This window comes from Cibotium barometz, chromosome 22 (genome assembly GCF_041138505.1).
Source record: "Cibotium barometz isolate CiBa-2024 chromosome 22, ASM4113850v1, whole genome shotgun sequence".
Taxonomy (NCBI): Eukaryota; Viridiplantae; Streptophyta; class Polypodiopsida; order Cyatheales; family Cibotiaceae; genus Cibotium; species Cibotium barometz.
The window spans coordinates 1645001-1665246 of record NC_141067.1 but is presented as its reverse complement, the minus strand read 5'-3'; the positions used below and the strand labels follow the sequence as shown (position 1 = coordinate 1665246).

At 40.0% G+C, this 20246-nt stretch overlaps 1 protein-coding gene across 2 annotated transcripts in view; it reads left to right on the top strand.

Moving 5' to 3' along the window:
- Window positions 1-13714: 13714 nt before the first annotated feature.
- LOC147626153 (pyrophosphate-energized membrane proton pump 3-like) overlaps window positions 13715-20246 on the top strand; it is an 8306-nt gene continuing 1774 nt past the window's right edge. Inside the window, exons 1-11 of one of the 2 annotated variants that reach the window (XM_086816261.1) lie at window positions 13715-13919; window positions 14268-14561; window positions 15537-15740; window positions 17333-17484; window positions 17641-17788; window positions 17954-18086; window positions 18286-18458; window positions 18625-18745; window positions 18831-19018; window positions 19144-19581; window positions 19674-19838. In XM_086816261.1, the coding sequence (XP_086672387.1) occupies window positions 14457-14561; window positions 15537-15740; window positions 17333-17484; window positions 17641-17788; window positions 17954-18086; window positions 18286-18458; window positions 18625-18745; window positions 18831-19018; window positions 19144-19581; window positions 19674-19838 (1827 nt within the window). In that variant the 5' untranslated portion in view covers window positions 13715-13919; window positions 14268-14456. Of the gene's footprint in view, window positions 14069-14267; window positions 14562-15536; window positions 15741-17332; window positions 17485-17640; window positions 17789-17953; window positions 18087-18285; window positions 18459-18624; window positions 18746-18830; window positions 19019-19143; window positions 19582-19673; window positions 19839-20246 lie in introns of both variants that reach the window. The other variant, XM_086816260.1, reaches the window with a different exon arrangement.

Genomic DNA, 20246 nt, shown 5'->3' with positions numbered 1-20246 from the left:
TCCATGGGAGTTTCCTTTGGATCTCTTAACTTGAAGGAAATTGCAAGATCAATAATATGAACTGTATGCTGTACAGCATGGTTCAGCTAGCTTCTCATCATGCTACATTGGACAAAACAATAATTAGGGTAAGGTGTAAAGGAGGAGGTACAATAAGGATTATTTTGCAAACAAATGTAAAATAAAAGACACTTACTAGAGAATTGCAAGAATGATAGTATCTGAGCAATACTCATTCTTATGAGCCAATGCTGCCAAGCATGGTTTTGTCAAGTCAAAATTATTCTCTGAAGTTTCATCTTCAATATGGACAACTATGTTAGGGCCCAGCTCCTGCAACCTTCTCTGTATCTGCAGCTCCATCTGTACAGTCTCCACATCTATAGTAGCAGATTTGGATTCTTCTATTTGCTGTTTCAGTGACTCCTCATAAGCAGCTTTCCCTCTGGTGCTCTTTGTGAGTGGGTTACTTCAACAACCTTCACCTTATCTACCTTCAATTTCCTTGTAGGTGGAATTAATAATATGTCTCTCATTTTTATGTCCTGCCATTCCACAGGATGGACCAGCTTGTCATACCTCCATCTCACTCTGGACAACAAAGTGTTGAAGTCTTTGGCCATCAGAGTTACCCTGTGAGCATGGGCTGCTATACAAGCATTGCATCTTCAAAGTATTTCTCCAAGTAATCCTCTACCATTTCCTGTAAGGAAAGAATGGCAGTCCTATTCCACCTGAAACCAAGGTGCCAACTATCACATATTTCTCTCACTAGTCTCTGAAAAGGTGCCTTGGGGATTGCAAAGCCTATAGCTTTTTATTGCTTCCTGATCTCCTTTAGCACACCTACAGAATGTTTTAATCTCTTGGACTTTTGCTGGAGCATGCTCATTGGCTTCCCCTTCCTGCCATGTGCAACTCTTCCCTTTGGACTTTTGCTGGAGCATGCTCATTGGCTTCCCCTTCCTGCCATGTGCAACTCTTCCCTTTGGTGGAGGCACACTAGGTTCCTTGATATCTGCCCAGCTACTGCTACTGCAAGCCCTGGCCCTGCCAGCCCTCCTTGCAGTTGCCTTGGTTCTTGCCATCACTCTGAAAAGCTGCATACAAAGCAATGGAAAAAGATTACAACCATGGAGAACATGGAATAATACAAGAAGACAATGACAAGGTGGATAAAGCAACATTTAATAATTTGTAACAAAACGCGATTTTGATAATTTGAAATTCCTAACAGCTCACCATCGCGTTTTCCTGCAAATACTTGAAACAACATGCTATTACATTCCTACAGTGAATTCTCTGTCTTTACAACTACAAACAATATGAATTGAGTTTATGTAAGGAGTATACAGCTTTGAATAGCCTAGAAAGACACAAAATCACAATGATAGGTGTGGATGAAGCAGCAGTTTCAAATTTGCAACAAAATGCGATTTGGACTGTTTGAGATTCCTAAAGCCCCCTCCTCGCGTTTTACTGCAAATTCTTGAGGCAGCATGCTGGAGCATGCCTTCAGTCATTTCAGTGTGTTTACAACTTAGTGCAAGATGGATTGAGTCTATAGAAGGCAAGAAGTGATTAAGCTCTCACTCAACAAGCGCAATTCAAAAGTCTTCTTGCTTCTCCTTACAGTGGAAAAAGCTAAGGAATGCATATAAAATTTATCATAATATCTAAGCTACATCACATCAATCAGTACCTTACCCTAATATACTATTAAACAAGAAGAAAAGGAAATAGAGTGTCTTACTGACCTGGAAGCTATCTGTAGGTGTGCTGTGCTGGGGATGAACCTGTGCTGCTGGTCAGGATGCTGATGGTGTAGAGTAGGGAGGTAGAGAGGCAAGAGAGCTGAGTTAGGAGAGATTAAACAGGAGTGAATAGATTATTGCAAAATACAAATAAAGTAGCTAATAAATACCACACGTGTGGAATGTAGTCGTTTTTTCACACGTGTGGGTCCCACCTAGATCTTTTGGAATTTAAAATTTGACACGTGTGAAAGTCACTTTTTGCCTTGAAAATTGTGCCAATCATGATTTCATAATTGGATCCATTAACACTCTTCCCTCCCCGTCTTCCATCCCTGCAAGCACCCTCCCATCATCCTTTTCCTTCTCCCTCTGATCACTTCCTACCCAGCACACTCCATCCACTCTGCAACCTGTCTGAAGACTATTACCACTGCCAGATCTCTAGGTTACCTAGGCTGTAGCTCAAGTTTGGAAGAGAGCAAGAGAATCACCAGGGCAACTCCAACAGTATGGAAGAGGAGGAGAAAGGTCAGAGATCTATATTCTTTTCAATGTTTTCTGATATATATTTCTTCCATCTATAGAATTCTTGAATCTTACTGCCTAGGAATCTGGTACATCACCCTAGGATTTGATTAGAGATGGATATGAATAGGACTTAGAAGTTTGCAACAAAATGCGAGGAGAGTGCTTTACATTTTCCAAATGGTCCAAATCGCGTTTTCCTACAAATTCTTATATTAGTTTTAGTTTTCATTTCTTCCTCTTTGTTTTGCTCTCTTTTGCCCTGGGGAATCCACCTAGTATCATTTACTGTCCAGAACATTGTAAGATGTTCCTAGCATTTGATTGGAGATAGATGTCAATAGAAATGGAGAATTTGCAACAAAATGCGAGGAGAGTACTTGACATTTTCCAAATGGCCCTGCATCACGTTTTCTTGCAAATTCTTGTGTCCCTTTTGGTTTTCACTTCTTCCTCATTGTTTTGCTTTCTATGTCCCTGGGGATTTCTTTCTTGATGATGAGAAAAGTTTTTGCTTTGGAACAGTTAATTCTCAAGCCCCTCCTTTCAAGAGGAAGCTGGACTTTTCTGCTGCTATACTCAGACCACATCAATCACCAGGTGATTCATGTGTGCTCATGAAGAGAGTTGTTTGGTGATATCCTATACATTCCCTGATTGCATATGTCAGCATATAGAATTCATGATATATAAATTTTTGTTCAGGAAAAAGCAAGAGACTGGAGCAGAAAGGTGAGTCTTCCCTTTCAAAACAAAGGGAATCAAAAGAGGACAAATCTCCAGATTTGCTCCTATTTGACTTTCTTCACAAGTGCAAGGCTCAGAGGAACTTCCACATATACCACAGTATTTTCAACAGGGAGTTCACTATGAGCTCTGTTTGGAGCATCACAGAGATTTTCTTTCAGACCATTGGGATACCTTCAAACAACTGACAGAGGCAGGAAGAATCGTGGAAGGTGAAAAGGTTTTTGTGCATATAAATCATATTGTCTCCATTGACAGGCTGAGGTACCATGTGAATAGAAGATTTGACAGCCTGCATGAGGAATATAAATTCAGCTGTAGCTTGCACACCAAAAAGTGTAGAGTGCTTAAGGAAACCATGGCATTCCTTATGTACATTATTTTCCATCAGCAATCTCTAGAAGAGCAAGGGGGCAGGAGGCTGAAGAAGAAGATATATCTGTAGCGGAGGTAAAAGAGGATATTCCTGTGGCAACAGATATGGCAGAGCAAGAAGAAGATATCAACCTCGAGGATGAGGGGCTGCAAGTGGCTGCTCTTGACCTTGTTCAACTGAGGACTGAAACTCTTAGGGCAGCACAGCCAGTTGAAGATTTTGATGTTCATAGCAGCAACTATGCAGTGCCCATGCTTCCAGGTGTCTTGATTGGTGGTAAAGATTATGTTTTCCTCCATGATATAGAGTGTATGTTCAATTTGAGGGAGGACTATGCCGTTTCTCTTATTGCCCAGGCGTCAAGGCTTGACAAGGAGGTTGGCATAGAGGATGACCATTCACTACTACTGGCTTTGGAAACAACTTTTGATCCTGCAGAGGCCCTTACTATTTGTTTCAAAGAGGCTGAAAATTTTCAAGAGCCAGATGAAGCTGCCTTCCAACTCACCCAGGAAGCTATGAATCTCTCAGCACTTCATAAGGAAAAGCTTAAAGAAGAGGCTGGACTGGAGGGGAGAGGAATAAATCTTTGGAAAGATGAACTTCTTGTTGCTGATGAAAATGAGAAGGTATGATCTTATTACTTCAAATCAAATACTTTATCTTGTGTTTAAATGTTTTGTAGTTATGTATTATTGTCTCACTCCAATCTTTTGATACGTGGCACTACAAATTGAGGATGACACATTCCTCCAGAGAACAAGTGGAAGCAGGCCGGCTGGGTTTGGCAAAATGTCAAGCCTAGCTCATTATATTCATGATCTAGGCAGCTAAGATCTTGATTTACCATAGGCAGTTGAGCAACAATGGAGAAGCCATTGTTTACTTCTTTAAATGTTTGTCTAGGGTTTTAGGTGGACATGATCTTCCATGGCAAAAGGAAAAGATCATTTTAATAGAGAGGTTGTCCGCCATAGATATATTTGGGGATTATGTGAATAAGCAGGCCTCTAGGGCCTCTTACTTTTTGTCTTACACTTCTTATGCATTAGCATGTGGTGTTAAGGAGCCCAAATGTCTAGAGGGCTATGGAAAACACAAGCTCATAAGGTTTCGAGAGCCACCCATGATTGCATTAGGCCACACAATCCAAGAAGAAGAACACGTGGAGATAGCTGAAGACAAGGATACCCCTCTCAGACAAGCAATAGAGGCAAGCATTGATAAACAGACAGTCGACATCAAGCCAACAAGGAAGAAAAAGAGTCCAATCAAGTTCAAAAAGAGAGTTCCGACTGGCAGGCCTTGGGAGTAATAGGATTTAGTCATCAAATATAGCACAAACATTATGTTGAAGTTGAACTGATTTGTACAAAGTCTTTGATCCTCATCAGTTCCTTGTCCGTACGGACGATCAGTACCCTTTTGCATTTATCCCATCACCGTACGACACTTCAGTACTCTTCCCACACTCAGTAGCTTCTAAAAGCGTTTGACACTCAGTACCTTATTGGTAAGGATCAATAGTGTGTCTAGCATAATTAAGTAGTATTGATTGAATTTTGTGTGTGTAGCTCATGGATGTATTGATGCTTGTTAATATAGATCACATGTTTCACAAAAGAAATACTTTTGATGGAGTCTCAAAACATATAGGCATAACACCAAGAGTCACTTGTTCCACATAATAAAAATCTATTGATTGAGTTTGAAAACATTTGGACATAACACCAATAAGTTACAAACTGCTATTCATGTTTACTTGTCCATTTATGGTTTCTAAATATCTTCGAATCCCTCCATTGTCTATGTCTCTCTGCTGCCATTGAATTGTCCAAAGTTTGTCTTCGTCTTTGCTTTTGGGCTAGAATAAAAGCAAGGTTGACTTTGGAACTAGCAACTTTTCTTTTAGCATGCAGCCTTTGTAGAATGCCTCGGTAAAACCATTGGAAGACTTCCTTCAGACTATTTGCCTTTTGACTCCCTCCATAGTGTTGTGTGTGTCTGAAAAATGCATTACGTGCCATGTAGTGAGACTTCTCCATGCCTTGGGTAGACCAAATTGCTGGGCATCCATACTTTTTGACAAAATAGGGAAGGTGGTTGTAGATGATATGCTGTTTTCACAGAGACATAAGAATGCATAGTAAGTTATAAAAGAAAAGAGGATCACACTTAAGTAAAAGAAGAAGACATCACTTTACCATGTAGTGAGTTATATTGCAGGCTGTCCACGCGTCTTTCATTGACTTCCCAAAATGTTTAATTGCCTCTTCAAAGTTCTTGTAATCACTCTTTGTCCATGTTACATTGTCACAGAACATGAAGAGTTGATCAAGAGACCTCCACACCTCTGCCTTCACATTTCGTGCTTCCCCATCTGCCTCATGATCTTTCATGGCATTATGGACTTGCTTCCACAATCCATAACTAATCCTTGAAACTGTTCTACCTTGCCTTACTTGCTTACTACTGTGTTTGGGTCGAGACAAGAATCTTCTTGCCTTAACACCACCAATAGAGGGCTTGATTGGTACCTCCTTGCCATTGGTAGACTTTTTAAAATCCTTTGTGATATGAACATCACCTCCATGCATACCTATATCGGATAACACTTTTTCCAATGCATGAAGAGCATCCTTTCTAAACATTACATAGTGGAATGTCAAGAATGGCCTTGAAGTCAGGGTCAACTTTATCTCTATTAGGTGCTCTCTTCCACCATTTGGAATCCATTACTTGAGATGATTCTTTGCAGTAAAGACAAGGAGACTTTGAGTTACCTCCTTTACTAACGTTATACATGCACTTAAGTGTTTTAAGATCCCCTGCCATGTGCCACTCTACTTGAAAATCACCTTTTCCTGTAACATGGAGATTCTCTCCTTGCACTTGTCTTTTAATTATTCTTGGTATTTCCGTGTGGTGAAACACCCAATCTAGTGTTTCATGGTCTTTTGTCTTCACCTGTGATTATACAAAACAAAAGTCTTACTATAAAAGATTTGAAAACATTGACTAAAATCAAGTACGAAACAAAAAATGATCATACCTGGAACGAGCCTAACCACCATATGTGTTTTTCCGACTGCACACTAAAATACTTCAAACTCGCTTCAGTCAATGATGTATCAAGTGCTCCATTCATCAATGTAATAGTAATCCTTTCCATTTTCTTTTCCTTTACAACCTCACACTCATCCAGTTTGATAGCAAATTTCAAAATGCCTTTGCACTCTTCAAATGTTATTCCATAAAACTCGACCATTCTTCTTTGAAGTTGTTGTAGATCTACAAATATATTGTTCCAAGGATCATACACAGTGGTTCCTTTACCACCATGAAATATTTCTTCAATATGGATATATTGTCCAATAAACTCATCTATACTTTCATTCAAATGACCTCTTATCTTCCACACGGTTGCTGGATTTGGCAGTAAAACTCGTTTAATCCTTTGATCTCTCAAAGTTGAGGATATCGCATGGAAAATCGAACTATATCCCTTCCTGCTAACTCCACTAACATCAAGAGCCTCTTGGATTGTAGTACCATCAACTTGATTATTGGATATAAAGTCCTCTACAACATTGCGTTTGATTGTTTTGTATTTTTTTTCTTCAATCAAACCTTTTGCTACACCACAAGAAAGCAATCCTTTCATTTGTTTAACTGGAAGAAGGTTGGGATCCATATTTTCTTTTGCAGGCTCCAATAGTTTCCTATAGTAACAACACAATATGCCTATATTATTCAACACTTCCAATCCTGTTTTGCGTTAATGGACAAAATAGATATAGTAATTTGAGAGCATTTTTTAGTATAAAAAATGAAAAATTATAAACTAGCCTTGCTTCCTGAATTCTTCGCTTGCATCCACCAGTCCCAGCCTTCAAATTTGCAATGTTTTTAATCTTCCTGCTAGTCAAGAGTATCCATAGAATAGTATCCCACTAGTCTATTTGCTCCTTATTTTGGGTGAATACTGATCTATTTGCTCCTTATTTTGGGTGAATACATATAATGGATTCTACAAGTGTAGCACTTATGGTTCTCTTACGAGGCATTGATTCCCCTTGTGTGGATTTGGCCTCTAATGAAACTTGATGCTCCACTTCAATTGGGTCTACAATGGAAGGAAGTCATACCTCATCTTCTTGTTTTTATATTGGTTCTTCTTTGGACTGGAATGTGGAGTCACATATAGCCACTGGATTGGATCTTAATTGGATTGGAACATAGTCTCTAGACTACCAGGTTTTGAAGGTCTCTTTGCATGGGAGATCCTTCCTTCATTAGCTCTCATAGCTTCTTGGTCGGCGGTGGGCGAGAAGACTCTCCCTACCTAGACCTTTATGTATCACTTGCCTCCTTGATAGTTTTTTGGTGATAAGTGTTACCATCTTCGTCAAAGTATATGGTTTGGTCGTGGCTTGATGGTAATGCAAAACTGGGGGACCTTATGGAACTGTCCAAATCCCTATGTGTACTTATCATGCTATAGAGGTTACTCGGGGCGTTCTCATATTGCGTTGTTTCTCTCATGTTATTTGTGACTCTCCTCAAAAAGAAGCTACCCATGTCGCTAGGGGGTTGATTTTTAATCAGCTCAATTTGAGTTCTTATAGCCTCTTGCACCATTAGGGGTCTTTCAACTTCAGCCACCATTGCTAGCAAGCTCTCAAGGTACCTAAAAGGAATATACATAGCTCCTTGGACATCTATATAGAATTCCTGGTCATTTTGGAACATCACTAACTATCGAGTTGTCTAAGATTGCTAATTCATTTATGCGCAATGTTGTTAATATACATCGCTCTAAGAGTGTCCCATTTGCATCAATGTATACTAGAAAATTAGCACTTTCATGATAACCGTAGCGTTGTGACACATAGGTTCCCCTAGCCACACTATGTCAATATCTTGTCCATATAAGTCCCCTTATGTCACTTCTCTCCCCCATTGGGTCTTATGGCATGGGGCCTTTCGACTCCTTTTGACAACTCTCCTATGAACACTCAACGCTCTTGTTTGGCCATTCCTACAGATGGAAGCTCTATTGGGCATAAGCCGCACACTCCTGGTTTGGGTTCCTCCATTGTGAAGGATTCTCTACGAGGGTGGTTAGATCGACTCTTGGTCCTATCCCACTCCCTAGTATTGGCACGTATAATAACATTTTGTGCTCAAATGTTGGGTTTGAGAATGAGATTGCAATGATTTGGCCAAACGCAAATACATAAGCACTTGGTCCAAGGCCAGGATCACTTACGGGGAATCTTTTTACACTTTTTCTTGGGTTTTTGATATTTTTAAGTTTTTGAAATTTTATACTTTTTATGGTTTTTTGGGGGTTTTTCAAGTTTTTATGCATTTTAAGGAATGACTGGTCTTTCAGAGGTCCTTGGATTTTTTGGTGTTTTTCAAATTTTTATGTGTTTTAAGGAATGACGAGAGGGCTGTATTTGCTTTTCCTCTAAGTTGACCAGGGATTTTTCCAAGTTTTTCAAGTTTTTATGTGTTTTAAGGAATGATGACAAGGCTATATTTGCCTTTCCTCTAAGCTGACCAGGGATTTTTCCCCTTTTGGGAGATTTTCCTCATTTGGGATGATGATAGGCCTAATCCACCTCTTTGGATGTTATACTAGAGGTCTTCTTAGAGAGGGCGGTTTCTGTTGCTTCAAAAGAAAAAGAAGAAGAAGTATAACGATTTTCGTGGGTAGACTGCTCCTCTAGAGGTCCTTGCGTTTTAAGAAATGATTGGTCTTTCGGAGGTCCTTGGGTTGCATACTGATCTTGGAAACTGTGAATATCAGTCTCTGGAAAATCTAGAAATCTTATCCATGGAATCTCCAATCGGACTATTGGACTAGTTCGATCGGGTGATTGAACTCCTTGTGATTACACTTTCTAATGATCGAATTTGACAACAATTTTTGCATCGGTCTGGGAAACTATGAATATCAGTCTCTGGAAACTCTCTTCTCCATGGAATCTCCAATTAGATGATTAGACTAGTTCAATCATGCATTTGAACTCCTTGTGATGATTACAATTTTTGATGATTGGATTGGACAATGATTGAACTCACCAATCGTCGTCTCGATGATCGCACATTAGACAACTAGTGATTAGACCTCTTAGCGATTGGTCGTATATAGTGACTACTCATACACGATCGGTCATACTAATGACTAGTATGTGCCCACCATGATTATAGGATTGGCCTAGTTGATGATTGGAATTATGTACTTGCTCATACAACCGAGATCGGTCATACGATGGCGAATTGTTCCACGATCGGATGGTTGATGATTGCACTTCATGCATGTGTTCGTTCTTGCATGACTATCAATCTAAAATATTTGATGCACTTCATGCATGTGTTCGTTCTTGCATGACTATCAATCTAAAATATTTGATGCACTTCATGCATGTGTTCGTTCTTGCATGACTATCAATCTAAAATATTTGATGCAAGGCAATCAAGAAATACATTCAAAGGTATATAGTTGTGATTTGATTCTGGGATTGGGAAAATCCTCAATGAGGGCTCTACCCTCATGGTAATTGCATTCTTATCTTCTTTACAAACTGCTCAAAACTTGGCTATTTCTTTATTCGTCTACTTGGGTAGCTTAATAGTGGTTGGAATTCGGGGTTGTGTTTGAGAGGATTAGTTGGATGAAAAAAGCTTTTTTTTTGTCAAGAAATTAGGGTGCCAAGTGATGATTTCCTTGTGTTACATGCATTTTTGTCTCATTGTGTTAACCTTGTGAGGTTTACATAAACTTCCTTATAGCCCACCTTATGTTATATAATTAGAATGGCAAGTTGGTTCATTTGTGAGAGGGTAGAAACATAAATCACCACCCTTATTTTTATAATAAAAATAGGGAAATTTGAAGTTTAAGTGCACTTCAAAACACACACACACACACACACACACACACACACACACACACACACACACACACACACACACACCACCACCACCATTATAAGATGCCACAAGAGAGTTGAAATGAGTGGCCTCTTTTTAGGAAACACCTTCACTAAATGGGATAGTGGTAGTTGCATCATTGATCCCTTGTGATACATAAGTCTTTTAAAGTATTGTGTAAAAAAGGGACAAGTCCTATTTGTAATGGATGGTGTGAGTTTGTCGAGTTCTTGAGAATTTATAACACTAGTAACCTATATACCATGTGTGCCAACCAAAGTTGTTTATTTGTTGTAATTTACAATGTAAAGAATAGAACTGCAATTATGAGAATGTATTTTAAGCCCTCTTAAAGATATTATTCTACCCTCTTAGATAATTCGTGGACGTCTAGATTATTTTTGCATCATGCCAAATTATGTTAATATGCCATTTCAAATATTAATATATTGATGGATGCTTGTGGATTCCTTTGATTGTTGCAATTGGTTTGTATAGAAGGGTGATTTCTAGAGTACTTACGCTTGAAGAACATGTGTGTGGTGATGGTTTGTATGCCTATGGAATAATTGTTTACCAGCTTAGCACACAAGTTATTATTTATGGAAGGCATTCATTATTTTGGACAAGATTTGTATATATGTGCTAGCTTGTGCGCACATCCATTTATTTATTTTTATAAGCTTAGACTTGAAGCAAAGACTTGCAAATAGTTATTTTGTAAAATATAAAAGCTTTCCCCTAGCCCCAAGGAATTTAATATTTAAGAGCTCTCTATTTTGGGTAAAGAGAGCACCATGCAAGAAAAAGCACATCTTTGTATTTTTGGAGGCTATGGCTTATTTTGGTAATTAAATGCTTACAAATGGGGAATAGGCCACACATGTAAGGGGGAAAGATTGCACCCAATGTTTATGTCATACAAGAGCTAAGTGTTTTCATGTATTAATTTTGAAAGCTTGGTTTATGTTAAATTTGTATAGCTTAAGTTAAATGGCTAAATAATTATTTTGCTTAAGAAATTTGTATAGCTGAAGTTAAATGGCCAAATAATTATTTTGCTTGAGAAATTATCTTCTGTGAGGGGATCCTTGTATAAATTGCCCCATAGAAATGATTTGCAAAAGCAAAGCAAGTGTAAATCGAGCACAACTAAGAGTATTTGATCAAAATGCAAACCCAAGATGGAAAGGTATGGCAAGTCTTGCTAATTCAGGACTTTTTTAAAACCATAAAAATCATATTTCAATAAAGGAGAAACAAAAAATTGTGATGGTGGATAGAACTTTATCAAGGGAATATGCTTCTCACCATTATCAATTTGATCTTATGGTTAGTATTAACCCATGTGGTATAAGGAGGTGTGAGAAGGATGTGAAGCTGCCTTTAAACTACCTCATTTAACAAGGTATTATCAATCCTTTTGAATGTAACAATGTCTACAATATAGAATGTGGATGTTGCATACTTTCGATGTGAACACTTTTGTCATCTACACACATCTCAATGACTATAACATAGAATGTGGATGTTGCACACTTTTGATGTGAATGCTTTAGTCATTTGCACACTCTCAATGTGAAAGTGCTTAATCTTTTTTTTTTGATTTTGTATAATTGATAGTACGTCCATTACTCTGCTTATTTCTAAAGCAATGGGAGTTATTATTGTGATCCATAATTTTGAAGAAGACTTCCATCGATACCTAATTCTTTTTAAAATTCTTTTCCCTTGCTTTGTGGTAAAGTAAAGTACATGTATTATCTAAGATATAAATCATTATGAAGAGTAAGTCATGGCATGAATATGACACACAATGTAGTTAAACAAATGATGATGATATTTGACTTGACAAGATAGGTGCAAATTTTATCATGAAGTTTTATTTTGGTTGGTCAGAGAGAAACAAGTTCATGGGATTGCTAAAGCTACTTGATAGATAGCACATTCTACTGTTACATATATTAATAATATGTAAAGCATCTATTGATAGGTGTGAATGTTTAGAGTGTGCCCTAACATTCATGCCAAAAGTAATCAATGGTGTAGACAACCACTTGTGTAAAACAAAAAAAAGAAGAATGGAGCATGTTATAAGATGAATGAATGTCTAAATACCACACTATATTCCATGGGCATTAACTAGACATTGAGTAGGGAGTTATGGAGACAATGATTTGAAACAACTTGACATTAAAAAAGTTCATTATGATGTGGTTGGGGGGTATATTTATTTTATTTAATAGAAAAGTGGACTAGACAATTCTCATATTTTACTAACAAGTGTGAGGATTCTTTATATGCACTTACATAATTTGTGTAAGCTGTAAGTATGTTGAGAAATTCTAAAGAAATTGTGAAAATAGCCTTATTTAATTTTTACATTGCAAGTGTGAGTATTCTTAATCTAAACTTACATAATTTGTGTAAGCTGTAAGTAAGTAATTTGTGTAAGCTATAAGTATGTTGAGAAATTCTAAAGAAATTGTGAAAATAGCCTTATTTAATTTTTGGCTTAAACAGGTGTGACATGCTCTCTCTCTCTCTCTCTCTCTCTCTCTCTCTCTCTCTCTCTCTCTCTCTCTCTCGCTCAGTGGTGCAAGGCTAGGGGGCCAAGCAAGCAGTTGTATTTTGAGAAAAACACCTTTTTATAAGGTTTAAAGCTTTCAATACATATAAAGCTCAAAGCTTATAGAGCTGTTAGTTTTATCAAGAGTCACATATTCAGGTCGAGACTATTAATATATTAGTGCCCTGCGGGCATTAATATATTAATCAAGGACTAAGGTTTAAAATAGTGCTAAGGTTTAAAAAAATACATATTTTTTTCCCAATCCTCAGCACGATACGTCTTCCTCTCTCTTGTGCATAGCGTGTTGCCCTCCTCTCTCAAAACGTAACACAAACATCCTCTCTCTCTGCTTTTAGATCAAAGATCGCACGATACGTCTTCCTTCCTCTCTCTCTCTCTCTCTCTTTCATACGTAACCACATCACATTCTCTCTCTCTCTCTCTCTCTCTCTTTCAAACGTAACCACATCACATTCTCTCTCTCTCTCTCTCTCTCTCTCTCTCTCTCTCTCTCTCTCTCTGTGCGCAATCTATCCTTCTCTGTCTCTTGTGCACATGGGGCTAGTGCCCAGCCAGAGAATGAGACACACCAAGCTTTTATAGCCTGCATTGGAAGTCTCCAGAATGCGCTAGACAAATCGTCGACTCACCGCCCTCCAACTGTCGCTTATGCAACCTTAATCGAGAGCGTAAAAAAAACCTTAATCAAAGGTTCGAGCCCCTCACTAATTAATTAATTGGCCAAAAGAATTTGGCACCATATATATATATATTTGATATTGAACATTTTCTATTGGAAATAACACGAGGAAAAGGAATGGCAGGCTAATCCTAGTATATACAACAAGGAAAAAAAAGACATATATATATATGTGGAATAATAGAAAATATATTCGTAATTGTCAGCAGACTTTATCGGGATCAAAGCAATGAAGAAATTCTTGGAGTCGTAGGCTGAAGAGCCCCGCCGACCTCGAGCAGTGAGATCGCCGATCAGGTACTTAAGATCTGTGCATTTTCTCGAAGGGTTTTGCTATCACGCTTGCAAGGGTCGCTTTGCTGGAAGGCCGCATCATTTCACAGAAAGAGAGACGAAATCTGTGCTGCATCTGCTTGCCTCTTGCTTGTCGTCTGAAGTCTTCCAAGGTCTGAGGATGGATCCCTTGCTTCTATTCACTTCAATTCCTTGTTTTTGATGTTGCCCTGCATCCCGTTGTGATCTCAGTCCATCACATGTTATTCTTTTTCTGTGACATCCATTGTCTTTTTCAATCACATGGCCTGCATTCATCTTCATGTTCTGACATGCCAAACTCTATGATTTTTTCCATCCCTCCCACTGCAGGCATAGTCTTGTCCACCCCTTTTTGTGGCAGAGCCGAGCCGACAGAAGAGAGATAGGCAGAGAGGAGTGTGGCACCCATCGTGCCGCATTCTTCTCAACTTCCAATCTGTCAAAATTCAGCGGCTTGGATCTGGGACGGACTTGGATCATACCCTGAACCCTATTGTTGCCCGTAGAACAACATCAAATATGATGGATCCCAGCCGTGTGGATGTGGAGGTAGCCCTCATGGGTCCTTATCAGGAAAAGACAAAGACATTCCCAGCTTTGCGCAATAAATCTCAACTACCTTGGGTAAGCAACGCATTTTTTTTGGTCAGTCATTGAAAACCTTATTTGTTAAACTTTCCGAATGCACTTTACTACCTGAAAGTTTCTTTATGCATGCATGGAAAATAGGGGTTCTTTTTGCAAACAAGTATGCTGCTCATGTCTTATGTTTGTAACACCTTGTTTTGTTGGGGAACAAGAATAATTCCATGGTACCTGACCACTTTCTTACTGCCAACTTCTTAAGCAAAGAATTTGTAAATAGTGTCCATTCAGCCTTAGAGGATGGGCAAGGGGGATCTATTCCGCCAGCAGTCATCCGTGCTGCATATAGTTTTGTTTCAACCTCGAGAAGTTAGGCACAAGGCTAGCTCTGCTAGAACCCTTGGGATCTTACGAGGCAGATTCCACCATCCTACCATGTTTTCTCTGCTGCCTAATGTTTCCCCTAAGCTCCTGATATACAGCCCCAGCCTCTTTTCCAGCATCTCTATTTGCCTCTGATTGCAATCCAGCCCTGATCCCACTTGCCTAGTTTAGAGCCTTGCTTTAGAAATCATTTGCATTTTCTTTACTTGATTGCCCAAGCTACTTTGCTGCACAGGAATGTAAGCACTTTGCTGGTAAACTGGTCCTTTGCCAAACCATAGCATGCTGTACAGAATAGCTTTTGAACCACAGCATGCAGTAGCTCTGACAGTTTAGTCATATGCTTTTGTGATGCAAGACCTGGTTGTTTGTTCAGGGACCAACATCTCATACAGGGTACCTTCATGTATTAACCTTATTTTGTTTTGGTGATGTCAAAAGTGGATGCATCTTCTAATGGGTGGGTAAATTCGAACCAAACTTTATGAAAGGTGTTCTTCTCAAAGTGCTTGTAAGATTCAAAGTTCATGTACGAGAGAGAGAGAGAGAGAGAGAGAGAGAGAGAGATTATTAATGTCTTACAAAAGACCAGAGGGGTCTAATGCAGTGCTCTTGTTTGATCAAATGCAGCTTGTGAAAGTGCTGTGTGGTCTGAATAAGCGGGTTTATTACTTGCTTGCTCTCTTGACATTTGGAGCAATTTTCTATGTTGCCTTATGCACCTCACCGATCATCATCTTTGTGCTAGTAGTCTGCACAATCAGCATGCTCTTTGCAGCATATCTCACAAGTTGGGTTCTTGCCAAGGATGAGGGTCCTCCAGAAATGAGCCAGGTACTTTTCTGTTTATTTTTAATGTTCACTAAGTTGCTAATGTAGTACGGATCTCGAATCCTTTCTAGGCCCAGCTGCATTGTATGGTGTGCGGTTGTAGGCTACAGGGCTAGAATGGGAGCCAGATAGAGAGGCTGCTGATCATGAAATGCATTACACACATTCAGAGAGTCCATCACATGGGAGAGACAGCTGAGGGAAGGCAGATACTACCATGGTTTGCCTACTATGTTCCTTTAGCTGCTCATGGTGATAGTAGATACTGACGTTGGAATGCATGAACTATAACATTTCAAGGGCTTTCTATGGAGGTATCACTGCCTTTGCAAGTGGATGGACCAAACAGGAGCATAACAGAGTTATCAGAGATGATCTGTGGGAGCTCTACATCCATAGGACCCGAGCTGAACCTGACATGCTCCTTGCTAGAATGAGTCTATAGTACATACAAAGACCCAAGGTAGGATCAAAACATACGTACGGATCCATTCCGTACCGTACATCCGTACCATACGATTTTCCGTACGTACGGATCGATCCATACGTCCCCCCCCTCCCCCTGCGGCGCGCCTGCGTCTTGCGTCTGGACTCTGGAGGCCGTACGACCTCAACCTTCTGGTAAGGGCCAGCTGCCATGCTCTCTCTCCTCTACAGTTGCACTCTCTCTCTCTCTCTCTCTCTCTTCGCTACTGTCACCGCCGCCTTCTCCCTGAGCCGCTCCCTGCTCACCGCTGCCTCAGTTCGCCTGGCCTCACCGCCCCTGTTCGCTTCGCGCCTCTGTGCGAAGCCGCCCTCTCTGTTTGCCACCACTGGCGCCTAGTACGGCTGGCAATATAACTCACCCACCCTAGCAACATAACTCTCTCTCTCTCTCTCTCTCTCTCTCTCTCAGAGCCTTAGCCCACCATCTATGGACGACTCACTTGTGACAATGTGACTTGTCTTAAGTAATAAGTATGATTAACTTATTAAGTATGATTGACTAATTTCTCACTTTTGAATTAGTAGGTTTGTGACCTTGTTGTGTCTCTTTGTGAGCTTCCACATGGATAGTGCTTTGGGTCACATGGGTTGTGCTAGTCGTATGGAGTGTGTCTAGATCCAAAGAAGGAACATCAGTGCAATTAAGCCCATTGAGCTATATAAGGATGTATTTGGGAGCTCTCATTTTCAGGAGTGTATGATTAGCAATATGATTTGATGTGTTGTGTCTATCTTCTTGCCCATTTGCGATTAAGCTGAATTCTTATTATTTGCGAATGGGTTGTGTTTAGTGTTTGACCCACCATGATCTTGCACAATGGGAAGACACCATTGAGATGCCTTTTACTTCCTTCTTTCCAGGGATTGGAAATTTTATAGTGTGTTGAACCACTACGGCTCCAATTTCTGTTACATGCACCCTCTTCATTTCCTACTTCATTTAAGCATGATTTTGACAGCTCTGATCAGTCGCCTGCTGCTTAAGGCAGACGACCACTTCAGAATTTAATTATTTACTTTTAATGGCTATCACTAGCTGCTGCATAGTCAGTTTCAAATCAAATAGTGTTGCTGTGTAGTCTCCTGAATTTAAGTTTGTGGTGTTTCAGATCTCAGATGCAATTCGAGATGGTGCAGAGGGTTTTTTTCGAACACAGTATGGCACAATCTCCAAAATGGCAGTACTGTTAGCCTTTGCAATCCTTGGGATTTATCTTATTCGCAACTCCAGTCCTCAACAGGAGGCTTCTGGCTTAGATAGGTGCTGAGCTATTCTTTGATCAACTACTCCAAAAGCTCAGACATTTCTTACCTAGTTAGCAGGGCCTTGGTACCTTTGCTATGTATAACCTAGTTAGTAGGGTCTTGGTACCTTTGCTATGTATAACCTCACTGCATAGCTAAAATTTTGTTGCAGATCAACTTCAGCCTACGTAACTGTACTTGCCTTTTTGTTTGGAGCCATCTGCTCAGGCATTGCTGGTTATATTGGCATGTGGGTTTCAGTTCGAGCAAATGTTAGGGTAACAAGTGCAGCTCGACGCTCAGCACGTGAGTCTTTGCAGGTAAATTGTTAATCTCGTTCATTTTTTGGCATCAACAGCACTAGCTTTTGTGAATATATTTAAGATAACTATCTTATCTGAGGCTGTCGCATTGCTTGTACTGCTTCAACCAGTCTCAAGCTTAGGGATATGATACTGATTACATGGCATTAAACCATTTTGTAGGTTGCGCTACGGGCTGGTGGACTTTCAGCTCTCATAGTGGTCGGCATGACGGTGCTGGGAGTGGCTGTACTGTATGCTTCGTTATATGTTTATTTGAGAGTTGATGACAACAATTCAATGCATGTGACTGAATGTAAGTCTTAATACGAAGTCTCTCTCTTTGCAATATAGGATTCTTTGAAGCCCATAAATTTCTAGTCCAAAAAGGGGGTGGGCAATGTCTATGCAGTACCTTCTGTACTGGTTGGTTATGGAATCATAGCATCATGAACTGTTTTTCTAAGTAGGTGAAAGACAGTATCTAATAAACTGTTTTTCTGATGTCCATTCAGTACCTCTTCTTCTGGTTGGTTATGGTTTCGGAGCATCATTTGTGGCTCTTTTCGCTCAGCTTGGTGGTGGAATATACACAAAAGCAGCTGATGTTGGTGCGGATCTGGTTGGGAAGGTGGAGCAAGGAATCCCTGAAGATGATCCAAGGAATCCTGCAGTTATTGCAGATCTGGTGGGTCTAAAGTCTTGTTCAAGCAATGTGAAGAGATTTCATTCTTTGCTTCATGTTGAGTTTGTTGCCACTTACAGATAACAAGGTTCTTTTCTTCGCAAAAACAAGGACTTAAACATGAACTGATTACTGGTTGTGTTGGTGCTCTCTCTCTCTCTCTCTCTAGGTTGGTGATAATGTTGGTGATTGTGCCGCTCGTGGGGCGGATCTATTTGAAAGCATAGCTGCTGAAATCATAAGTGCAATGATACTGGGGGGAAGTATGGCAAAGCGTTGTAGACTTGAAGGTAGCTAAAAGAAAAGTTTCAAGAGATTAAAGTGACAATTTATCCTGGTTGGAGGGATGCTGATGTTACTGGCATGCATTTGCAGATGCTTCGGGCTTTATCCTCTTCCCCCTGGTGGTACATTCCTTTGATCTGGTGGTCTCTGCAATTGGAATTCTTTCAATCAGAGGTACCCGTGATCCAAGTTCTAAAGCAGTGGTTGAAGATCCAATGGCCATCTTGCAGAAGGGTTATTCAGTGACTCTTGTCCTGGCAGTCCTTGCGTTTTGTGGAGTAAGATGTTTCACATGTACCTTAGTATAACTATCAAAAACAAACTTCAATCTTCTAGATTTTATTGTAGTAGGAATTCCAGATTTTTCTGACAAGAGCTTTGAAAACTTTGCTTGATTTGACAGTCGACAAGGTGGCTACTATACACAGAGCAGGCACCAGCAGCTTGGTTGCACTTTGCCTTGTGTGGGCTGGTTGGAATCATAACGGCTTACATCTTTGTTTGGATTTCTCAATATTACACTGATTACAAATATGAACCTGTTCGTGCAATAGCATTGGCAAGCTCTACTGGACATGGAACTAATGTAATCGCAGGGGTTGGCCTCGGTCTTGAGTCAACAGCCATGCCCGTTCTAGTGATCAGTGTTGCAATAATTTCTACATATTGGTTAGGGAAAACCTCTGGTTTGGTTGACTCTGATGGATTATCAACTGGTGGCCTTTTTGGAACTGCTGTTGCCACCATGGGTATGCTGAGTACAGCAGCATATGTTCTTACTATGGACATGTTTGGTCCTATAGCTGATAATGCAGGTGGCATTGCAGAAATGAGCCAACAGGTAGGTATTTAGTTGCAAGGCTTGCATGATGAGTTGTATACATGAAGTGCTCTTGTTTGTGCTGAACTCCAACCTTTTGCACGCCAATGCAGCCAGACAATGTGAGGGAGATCACTGATCTTCTTGATGCAGTGGGCAACACAACAAAGGCTACCACCAAGGGTTTCGCCATTGGTTCTGCTGCTTTGGCGTCATTTTTACTCTTCAGTGCTTACATGGATGAGGTGGCCCACTTTGCTGGAGTCAACTTCAATCAGGTAATTGCCTTGTGCAACATTAAGCTACTCTTACGTTGTGAACCTGCAGGGCCTTGTTGAGGAGCACCGCAGAATGCATGGTTGGATCTGGTCAAACAGACATCTCTATTTTTATGCCAGGGGGGATCACTCTGTCTTGTGTGAGAACCCCTTGGCAGTTCCCCACTGAGCCATTGTAGGGAACACCAGCCTCTTCTTCCCAATGTCCATTTCCATCTTTTGTGTGAGTACAGGAGAGTTTTTTAAATACCAGAAGAGTAAAGAGTACTATATATATCACATGCACCTCGCCATGATACACAATAAAATCAAATGAAGGTGATGATCCTTGAGTGCTAAAGTTTAGAATTTCAAGATTAATCCTAGGTTGGATTTGCAATTGTCCATGTCAACCCTTGTACCCTGAGT